The sequence below is a fragment of the Balearica regulorum genome, chromosome 3, assembly GCF_011004875.1.
Source record: "Balearica regulorum gibbericeps isolate bBalReg1 chromosome 3, bBalReg1.pri, whole genome shotgun sequence".
Classification (NCBI taxonomy): domain Eukaryota; kingdom Metazoa; phylum Chordata; class Aves; order Gruiformes; family Gruidae; genus Balearica; species Balearica regulorum.
The window spans coordinates 4,274,599-4,285,553 of NC_046186.1; the positions used below are offsets into that span (position 1 = coordinate 4,274,599).

At 47.9% G+C, this 10,955-nt stretch overlaps 1 protein-coding gene across 1 annotated transcript; it reads right to left on the reverse strand.

Annotated features, from left to right (window-relative positions):
• Positions 1-10,116: 10,116 nt before the first annotated feature.
• On the reverse strand, positions 10,117-10,674 carry LOC104639082 (gallinacin-14). Its single transcript, XM_010307067.2, has 2 exons — positions 10,602-10,674; positions 10,117-10,241 (listed from the first exon to the last, which is right to left on the reverse strand). The coding sequence occupies exons 1-2, from the start codon at positions 10,672-10,674 to the stop codon at positions 10,117-10,119; spliced, it is 198 nt and encodes a 65-aa protein (XP_010305369.1).
• Between the last annotated feature and the right edge of the window lie 281 nt (positions 10,675-10,955).

Consider the following 10,955-nt stretch of genomic DNA (forward strand, 5'->3'; position numbering starts at 1 on the left):
ACAGTGTGTCCTTCTTAGTCCCTATAATGCAACGGGATGCTGCTCCCAGGTCTGAAAGCTCTGGACCAGGAGGTGGGAACCCAAAGATTTCAGAGCAGAGGTGCTATGAAGCATCACACTGAAGACCTTCGTGCTCCCTACAGAAACAGTGACTGACCCCAGCTGTGGTATGGCAGAGGATTCCTGGCAGGCATGGGTGGAGAACATGCCAGCACTCATTCAATCACCAACCCACGGGGGGAAAATATTTTGGTAAACTTACGTATTCCTGGTAGTTTTAACCTGATTTCAAAATTCTTGCTCAAATTTCTAAAGGCAAACAACACTTCTAGAGAAAAGAACATCACACACAGCAGCCATACAACCTCCCCAGATCTTGCATTTATTGAAAGAAGAATGACAAATCCTTGATGAGTGGTACGATGGTTCCCTGAATCCAGCGACGTGAGAAGCGATCATCCCCACATCCCTAGAGATCCTGTGCAATTAGCCACACTACAACCTACACAAAGAAAAAAAAAAAAAAAAAAGAAGAGGGTTTTCAGGCTTATGTTGATGGGGAAAATCCTGCTACACAGGACTTAGCTGAAAATTTGGAAAGTCATCTTTGCTCATGTCCAATCCTAAACTTACCATTTACAGCAAGAATGCCCGAAACGACACACCCCCAGATAAGCATTGCCACGAGGGCATAACCCAGGGACGCAGAAAGTCCCACGATATCCACATCGTATGAAAGGTCTTTGAGGTCTTGCAAAGCCTGTACCATTAAAAAAAAAAAAAAAAAAGGCAGGAGGCAGTTGTTTCTGTCAGGGTTTTCCATTTTGCTAAATTCCTGTGTGCTGACACCATACCACACCATGCCCAAAGTCATGAGAGTCCTAGTGCAACCCTCAGAGGAGGAGGTCTATGGGCAAAATAATCAAGCAAATGCTCTAATCCCTTCCTCAGATGTAAGAACTGTGTCTCCAAGCCCAGGACTCCCTTAGGAACTCAGATTTCAGGGATGGACACCAGAGATCTGATAGAAAACAGTAAGTGGAGACATATCAGTCTTGTAGGTCACAATTAAGGAGACATGCATGCACCAGCTCAGCTGGGAAGCTGCCACTTCTAGGGGCAGAAAGATGGGGATTTCTGTGCATCTGGATTTCCATAGATTTGGCCTATTTCCCTCCCTATAAATTTAACCCATGTCTCAAACAGGTCCTGGTATCTCGCAGTCTGTGTAGATTCCCCCCGTACATGGATAAACTCAACAATGCATGCAGAACGACCACTGCCATGCTAGTAAACACAGCACACCACTCATTGCCCTCTAGGGTCTGAGGCCAAGCAGTGTGCAATTGCTCATATCTACACGGCTAAACTTTCTTCCCCATTAAAATAGGATATCCACGTTCAAACTGCCTCGCTATTCCCAGAACAGGTGAAAGTGCTAGTTGTCGGGGGTCAAAATTACCCTAGGGAGCAGACGACCAATTAGGCAGCATGTTGCCTGGCCCTGTTTGGTTGATTAATAGAGATGTAGCTTGGCAGGCTGATGCATTGTGGATGCACCTGATTGACTTCACATGAACCAATTAATTCAAACACACTAAGTCCAGAATATCCAGAAAGCAGGGAGCTTGTTTCAGCAAACAGACCATTAATATTACACATGTACGGTAGATTCAGTTCATTCCTGATGTGTTGGATTTGCAGCACGTGAGTTTTGTGGTGCATGCACACACAGCAGTACCCAGAAAATCCCAGGCAGAGATAAAGGAGTGCTGGGAAAGCTGAATAAAGCACTTCTGGTCCCAAACTATCTGTCTGTGTGACACTGCAGAGATGATTGTAAGCAGTTTCAGCTCTCAGAAACACTTTCTTCCGGATAAATTTCTTGCTTTACCATACCCAGAAGACCCAGTTTCCTACTGAAAACAGCCCAAAAGCCCACTGTGTGTATCTGTATGTTAAATAAGGACATGAAACACCCATTCTGGTCCAGACCAAAGGAATATTTTGCCCGGTGTCCTTTCTATGACAACAGCCATAAGTAGAAGCCCAGGTAAGAATAAGATCAGGCAAGCATATATGACACTTCTCCCATGGTCCTGGTCTTCTGCAACTCATCACAGTCTTTTCCCATCCTTATACCTCAGAGGGAACTTTCCATCCTTTTCCCACAGAAATCAAACCTCTGCTGGCACTTGTTTGTGCACACAGTGCCCTGCACTCTACTTGTGCCATTTTCAGGGATGGTGTTTAAACACAGTCCCTTTTTCCAGACAGTAAGGTGGGTTTGGGGTTCCAGACCCCCTTGCGTCCCCCCAACAGGCACAGCCTAATACCACCGCTTATGGTTGCACAGGTTTCTCCACCGAGCAGAAGCTACCAGTAAGCATTTCAATCTTAGCTCATGATCTTCTGCCTCCCCACCCCAAGTACAAGGTCCTGAAGCAAAGGATATTTGGAGAGCATGGGACCAGATTACTGGTTTTTTTTCTGTGTGGCTAAAGAATATTTGACTATGAGTGGTTTGTTGTAGGGTGAGCCAGAGACAAAGTGATTAAGTACAAGGGTCTGTAAGCTTTAATGGGGAAAATGCCACTTCTGAATGGTAATTTTGGGGTTGCCCCTAGTGCTTTCAACTCAGACTGGATTTCTGGAGGAGTAGCAAAGGCACTGAATCTCTGGTTGAAGTGTTTGCCTGCTAATTTCATGTATCATCTGTAATCTGCCAACAAGTTTTGATGATATATATGAAGTTTATTTGCAGGAAGCAACTTGGCCACTTCCCTAAGGGGACAGGAGACCTTTGTAACACACCAGTATCTATATAGCCCCTCATCTTCATCTACGCCTTACCTGCGGTGCCGTGCAATATCACCAGGAGGAGAGCAAAGAGAAAGGAAAGGATTTTCATGGCAGAAGGTGGACTAGGAACTCCCGTCACTACAGAGAAATGACACCAAGATGTTAATGAGAGAGTTGTCCCTCCACAATCATAGTGGGCTGGGAAGTGCCGTACAGAAATGCTCTTCAAGACCAAGTGTTATCTAGGAGAGTATGACACACTTTCTTTATAATAATGTCTATTGTCCTAAGGGTTCCCTGGAGCATACATAGGTTCATGGCACAGGAAGAAACTTCTGTGCAGAAAAACACAGTTTTAAATCCCCTTTTAATTAATGTATTAATTAACCAGGTATTTATCCTAGATTGCTTGATACTTTGCAATATATTGCAATAAATTTGATTTGCCTTATGGAAGTTAAAGCTGTTAATTCAGAAAGAAAAATAAGACAATTTTTGCTATACGTATACAAAACAACATGATGTGTGTTCTCAAGCTTTTCTAATTAAAAAAAGCAAAAAAGCAGGAAAAGTGCCTTCACAGTTAAGTTAAAATCCAGCTTCTCCCTATTCTTGCTTAGAGGCTGTTGCTTTTCCTTCACCTCAAGAATTACATGATTTCCAGGATTAATTTCTGAGTGTTTGCCTTTCCTCTCAGCTGTCTTCCCACAGCCAACAAAAACTCTTCTCCCTCATCGATATTTGAAATCTCTAGAACTGACTCTTGATAGACTGGAGTCACTGCACGGTTAAGGCAATAACAGTGAAATGCAGCTATACATGACAGATATAAAGTCTGCAGCCTGTTTAAGAAGGACAGAACTTTTAAGAGAGGCTGAATAATGAGAAGATTTCAGTCGTTACCAGGTAAGAGGAGGCTCTAGGTTGGAACAGTCCTTGGATCAGTGTCAGCCACCCAGATGCATTAAGATGAAGGAGCAGAGCTTGGCTTTATGCTGTTTCTGGAGGGTGGTGAAGGATGCTTGTTCTTCACAGCCTTCTGGTGGCCAATCAGACAGTCCCCGCGGCTTTGGGGAACACCAAGGAGGTCCAATGAATCCTCTCCATTACCGTCCTCCTATGAGGAACAGACGTATCACTTTCAAAATATTGCAGCATTGCTTCGGGAAATGTGCTGAGCGACATGCAAACCGCCTTGGCTCACCTCCATTTGTGCAACAAGGTTGGCCACAGCAGCTCACTCAAGGTTTCTGTGCCATATATCCTGTGCTTGCTGGCTGAAGCTACTCTCCAGCATGATAAAAACAGCTACACAGGCTGCTGTGCTCCTGCATGGTCATTCCGTACAGCTCCTTTGGAAGCTGATGCTGTGCGATGGGATCCCTCAGGGAAATGGTACATAGTGGGGTCTGGTGGGATTTACCCAGCAGTTGTCCACTCAAATGTCCACAAAGCAGGTGTCTTGCAAAGGCATGCCCCTCATTCACAACCTTTGGTCCCTGTGGCGTGGAAGAAAATCCTAAACCTGAAGCTATCTTTAAACTGCTCAGTTCAGGTAGGCTTCATGGTTATCACGAGCAGCGCCAGTTGTTGTTACTCAATTTAATTGCTCTTTGAGCACAGAATTACTTGCTACTTGATGGTCATGTCTCTGCTAGGGAGCTAACTGGCCTGACTCCAGACACTACTCACCCTCCCTTGCCTGTCTCTGGATGCTGTTTCTCCTTCTTCTTTTCAACCCCTTTCCATGCCTTCTCTTTGTTTCTCTTTGCCTTCTCTTTCCATGCCTTCCCTGCTGTTTGAGAGAGCACGTGAGCCTGGGCACTATCTGTGGGCAAGTCCTCCCATTTTGCCCCAACATCCATAACTGCAAAAGCAGGGATGTTGCAGGGGACACCCTTGCCCATCCTTTCAATACGCATTTAAGGATCTGCTGGCCATGAATTTGCCTAACCCTTTCTGGATGTGTTGGTTTTGCGTGGCAAGGTTTTGGTAGCGGGGGGGCTACAGGGGTGGCTTCTGTGAGAAGCTGCCAGAAGCTTCCCCTGTGTCTGATAGAGCCAACGCCAGCCGGCTCCAAGACGGACCTGCCGCTGGCCAAGGCCAAGCCAATCAGCGCCTCTGTGATAACATATTTAAGAAAGAGAAAAAAAAAACAGTTCGAGCTTTTGCAGCTGGAGAGAGGAGTGAGAAGATGTAAGAACATCTGCAGACACCCAGGTCAGTGCAGAAGGAGGGGCAGGAGGTGCTCCAGGCGCCGGAGCAGAGATCCCCCTGCAGCCCGTGGTGAAGACCATGGTGAAGCAGGCTGTCCCCCTGCAGCCCATGGAGGGAGGATGAGGGGGTGTAGAGATTCCCCCTGCAGCCCGTGGAGGACCCCACGCCGGAGCAGGTGGAGGCACCTGAAGGAGGCTGTGACCCCGTGGGAAGCCCGCGCTGGAGCAAGCTCCTGGCAGGACCTGTGGATCCGTGGAGAGAGGAGCCCACGCCAGAGCAGGTTTGCTGGCAGGACTTGTGACCCCGTGGGGGACCCACGCTGGAGCAGTTTGCTCCTGAAGGTCTGCACCCCATGGGAGGGACCCACGCTGGAGCAGTTGGTGAAGAACTGCAGCCCGTGGGAAGGACTCACATTGGAGAAGGTCATGAAGGACTGTCTCCCGTGGGAGAGACCCCACGCTGGAGCAGGGGAACGATGAGAGGAGTCCTCCCCCTGAGGATGAAGAAGCGGCAGAAACACCGTGTGATGAACTGACCGTAACCCCCATTCCCCGTCCCCCTGTGCCGCTGAGGGGGGCGGAGGTTGAAGCCGGGAGTGAAGTTGAGCCCGGGAAGATGGGAGGGGTGGGGGGAGGTGTTCTACGATTTGGTTTTATTTCTCATTCCTCTACTCTGTTTTGCTTGGTAATAAATTAGATGAATTTATTCATCTAAGTTCAGTCTGTTTTGCCCGTGACGATAATTGGTGAGTGATCTCTCCCTGTCCTTATCTCAACCCATGAGCCTTTCATTATCCTTTCTTTATCTTTTCATTGTACCTTTTCTTCCCTGTCCATTTAAGGAGGGCAGTGACAGAGCAGCTCTGGTGGGCACCTGGCCCCCAGCCTGGGTCAGCCCACCACACCGGGCCTGCTGGTGTTTTCTACCTCCATAGCCTCCTGTGCCAGCAACATCCAGAAATTCACTGCCCATGCTCAGCAATTTTATTTTTATTACAGCCTTTACTATTCCGTCATGGACAGAAGATGTACAGCATACCACACCTAAGTGCCCTCCTACACCTTTCTCATCAAGGACTCCCCCAATGGCTTCCTGCTTTCCGTGCATTTACTGACATTTCTACTATCGGTTCAGGTGGCTGTTTCAAAGGCATCTTCACTTTCCTTTTTAGCCCTCTTTCCTAGCTGAATCTGGCCTGCCACGTTTTATGGGAGTTGCCATTCTCCTCTGTCAGCCGTTTGTTCACCACTGAGCTCTTCCCTTGGAGAGCCTCCCTTCATTGCCCTTCATGCCCTGCAGGCGTTTTCTTAGAGCTCTTTGTTTTCTTTTCCAGTCAAAGCAAATATTTTACTGAGGTTTCTAGCACAGCTTTTTTAACATCTTTCAGGCCGCCTGCAGGCTTCTTGCTCCTATGGACTGCTGCCTTTGGTGCTTTTCTTTCCTCATTTTTGCTTTATTGAGATTAAATGTTCACACGTTGAATGTATTCGGTCCCACAACACAGTTAAGCCTAATTGTACTGTGGTCACTTTTACAGAGCAGCTCTCTCACAAACAACGTTTGAATTAGGTCCTTTTCACCACTCACGACCAAATCCAGGAAGGCAACTCTTCTTGTGGGTGCCACGACTAGTTGTTCTAAGAATCACCCTTTTACTGCAATAAAAACGTGATCTCTGCGTGTCCTAGCATCACCCACAATCACCTCTCACAACTGCTCTGCTGCATCACCTCAAGCATGGGAATGATCTGCAAAAGATGTGACCCGCTATCTGGGTCCACAAGGGAGGGACTATTGCTTAAACCCTGCTCTAAGGTGTTGAGAAATATTTGCAGCTAGGGTGTGTAGCAAAACATGCGTTGAAACAGGTGCACACGGGTGGCTCAACACGTGAGGGCCAGCTGGGTCCATGAGGTACCATCTGTGGGCAAGCCAAGACTCCCTTCGCCTTCACTACCTCCTCTCCAACCCACGAGTGCAGTGCTAATCGGGGCACACAGTTGTGCAAGTGGTTTTGATGCTCCTCATTGTTCCTGTCCACTGGATGAGTAAAGCATGGGCTGTCCAGCTCCCCAATCTTGTTGGGCTTCTCTGAGCCTCAAGCAGTGAAACCCCTTCAAATGATGAAGGCATTTCCAGCTCAGCATAGCCCTGACTCTTACGTTATCCATCTTTCCCATGGAGTGAATCTTCCTGAGTTCTGTGAAGAAGAGATGTTTCCATGCCTGCTCCCCAATAGCCATGACATGACTATTCAGGTTTCTGGGATGTGGTGGCCAGCAATCATGCTTTACACCAAAGGATCAATTATCCCCAGCTGCTGGTCACAATTAAGAATGATTTTGCATGCTACTGTGTTAATGACGCCTGCATTTATTTTTCAAAGAGGATAAACAATTTAGGACGTCAGAGAACAACTCCCAAGATCTTTCTCCTCCTGCTGGATGTGGGTGACTAGGCAGCAATGACCTTGCTGACACTTGCCCATTCTGTGCCCCAGTTTCTTCACCAGTTCAACGTGAGTAGCAATTCTCGCATACTCTGTAATGCACTTGATTTCCTAACTGCAATAATTATACAGCCACTGAGGAGTCTCACTTATTATTCCTGAAAGCCAGCCCCGTGACACAGGCACTGCCACTTTTTAGCATACCACCAATTATCATCTTTTTGCTATCATTATTTCTTATTCCGGAACTAAAAGGGTTAAAATTATTCCTGGGTGGAAGAGCGTGGCTTAATTACAACAGCAGGTACCTTCTGTATGCTTGGCTACCTCCTACGAGTTGTGCAAGCCTCAGTTCACGAGTACAAAGGACTTTCAAATCGCTAGATGGAAAGAGTGATTAAGGTTCGAATAGCACCTTTGGACTTGGAGAGCTTGATTATTATGAATGATTTTTTTCTTTGGCGGTGGCAACGTGCTGTACAATAATGTCAGCTGCGGTGCATTTGCAGGACTAGCTGTGCCTGGAGAAGCTGCCACACCAAAAGCAGCACAGATGTCTGATGAGATTTATTTTTTTTAAGCCATCTCCCCTGGGCTGAACAAATCTGAGCTCCCTGACTGTGGAGTTAATCAAATCTCCTCTTGACTTGGGCTCAGGTAGGAGATGACCTAGAAAACCTTTCCCAGGTTTTGGAGTTGCCTGCTGATGAGGTGTGGCTGGGTATAAGATCCACAGGACCTAAGCCCTACACCTCAGGAACCGGAGGAATCAAAACACTCCTCACCAATTAATTCTTTAAAGCACACTGTGGTATTACTCATGCTTTATTAGGTATTTACACAACTCAAATAGTTTGGAGTCTCTTTGGACACAGCAAGTAAGTATGTGTTAGAGGAGAGAAAAGGAGCATAGAATGCTTCAACACTGGAAGGTCGATATATTTTGCAGACCCTCCAAGAGAGCAGCAGGACATCCCTGAAGACTTCAGTTTCCAGCCCTTGCTGTATCATGATAGAGGTCAAATGAGAGTTGACCAGACCTTCCCTCTAGAACAGGGTCTGAATCAGCCAGATGTCCTCTGAGAAGCTGGACAGATGACCGAGCCAGTACAGCACCTTCTGAGGATACAGAATGGGAAAGGTGGAAGATAAAATACTTTTTTTGAGATGATTATAAGGGGATATGGGAAATAAATAGTCTTATGGAAGAGGAAAGGGGTCCTACAGGGACGATGGGAAAGTGAGAGTTAAATTTCACATTTACTCATCTGTTCAGGAAAGACAGCCATCATGTATGGAGAAGGTAGGCACGTTAACAGACATTAACAAAGATATTTCTAAATATTACATTTGCAGCAGCAACCAAGTGCTGCAGGACAGAGAGAAGGTCTGGCCAGAGGAGCTGGGACCTCACCAGGCAGGGCCTGGCTGGTGAGGATGAAGGCAGAGAGAGAAATCACAGACAAGGACAAGGTGGGAGAGACGTGGGAGAGAAAGCAGTGAGGTCCCTGCCGTGTATCCCTTTGGCATGTGGTGGATGGAAAGGGCAATGCAGAAGTCCAAGAGCTGGAAGAGGGTCCCAAGGGGCTGCACTATCAGACCTGAGCCTTGCCTAGCACCAGCCCTCCTGGTCTCGACCCAGGTGAAGCAGCAGGACCGTAACAGGGAGCCCCTTCCCAACTAAACTTCTTCAGTGGTTGGAAATTAGCCTTGTGCTCTCCCCTTGGGACACCAGGGTGGCAACCGAGGCCATCAATGCTCCATGGGTGGCTCCAGGAGAGCATATGGGATGGGTAAGGTCTGCTGTAGTATCTCAGCATCAGATGGGACACATCACACTCTCCCCAACAGGAGGGGGAAATCTGCATGATTCCCACCACAAACCACCCTTGGCAGGGAGAGGAGAGGAGAGGAGAGGAGAGGAGAGGAGAGGAGAGGAGAGGAGAGGAGAGGAGAGGAGAGGAGAGGAGAGGAGAGGAGAGGAGAGGAGAGGAGAGGAGAGGAGAGGAGAGGAGAGGAGAGGAGAGGAGAGGAGAGGAGAGGAGAGGAGAGGAGAGGAGAGGAGAGGAGAGGAGAGGAGCTGCCCAGTTTCAGGCTACCACAGATTCACAGACTCACAGACTGGTAGGGGTTGGAAGGGACCTCTGGAGATCGTCTAGTCCAACCCGCTGCTAAAGCAGGATCACCTACAGCAGGTCGCACAGGATCGTGTCCAGGCGGGTTTTGAATCTCTCCAGAGAAGGAGACTCCACAACCTCTCTGGGCAGCCTGTTCCAGTGCTCGATCACCCTCAGAGTGAAAAAGTTTTTCCTCATGTTGAGATGGAACTTCCCGTGTTCCAGTTTGTGCCCGTTGCCCCTTGTCCTGTCACTGGGTACCATTGAGAAGAGTCTGGTCCCTGCCTCTACCAGTTCAACCCTGCCTTGGTGACAGCAGAGGGACAGGGTCCAGTGGACGAGGAGGTGCCGCAGTGATTTCCCAGGTGTGGATACACGAGTGAAGAGCAGACACGTGGCTACATGAAAAAGTAACTTCCACCAGCTCTGAGGAAAGACAGCACCAAAACCAACACGTACCCATGTAAAGAAGGACAAAACTACACTACTGCTGCCACTGATGCTACCAACCACTGCATGGGCTCCGGAGGGTCACCATAATGGCCTGCAGCACTTTGCCAGTCCATTGTAGCAGGTACCGGTGGTTCGCTTAAACAAGGGACACAGCACGAACGAACACTTTCCCTTGGTCTTCCGACACGTCACAGTGTCTGACACTGTAATCGAGAAAAAGAGCTGGTAAGTATCTTTCTTCGGATCTGCACACATGAAGAAAGCCTGTCCCCTTGTTTGCCACAGCTCGACCTGCAGATAGCAGTGGCATCTCAGGAGATCGTCAACCTGCTGTTGAGTCTTGCTGCGACGTCTGAAAGCATTCCCGAGTTCTGTAAACTGTGATGCTCTCTCACCTGGGTGCTGAAATGGCAAACTGGAGTTTGACTACTCAGTGCTGGGCAGGCAGGTTCGATGCCAAGTATCACATCAGCTGCGCACGTATCACGAGTTCATTCCTCGTTTACAGAATCGCTCCCTGTTTCCCAAAACCAAAAATGCCCGTTGGTTGTATTTACACTTACCTGCAGCAGCCTGGGACACCACAGGGAGGAGAAGAAGAAGCAGGAAGAGTATCTTCGTGGCTTTGGTTGACATTGTGGAGCTCCACCACAAAGCTGCTGAGACCAAGAGACACTGCAAGAGGAAGGAATTAACCTGTGTTTATAAGGCTTTGACGAATGCCATCTGCAGGGATTTAGCAATTGTATTAGGATCCAAAACATTTAAAGGATGCACATTATAACCTCTAATTATGAATTATTGTGTGGATAGATACTACGGCATGTCCCCACCCCGAAAGGAATTCTCCTCTTAACACCGACACCTGCTGGCTCCCACATCCTGATCCAAAGCACCATCTCCTCCACGAAGAGCAG

Excerpts from the sequence above, each read along its gene's own strand:
- LOC104639082 (XM_010307067.2), bottom strand. The coding sequence starts at position 10,674 with ATGTCAACCAAAGCCACGAAGATACTCTTCCTGCTTCTTCTTCTCCTC. Across the intron at positions 10,242-10,601 it reads GGTGTCCCAGGCTGCTGCAG|TGTCAGACACTGTGACGTGT; the intron begins GTAAGTGTAAAT and ends TCTCGATTACAG.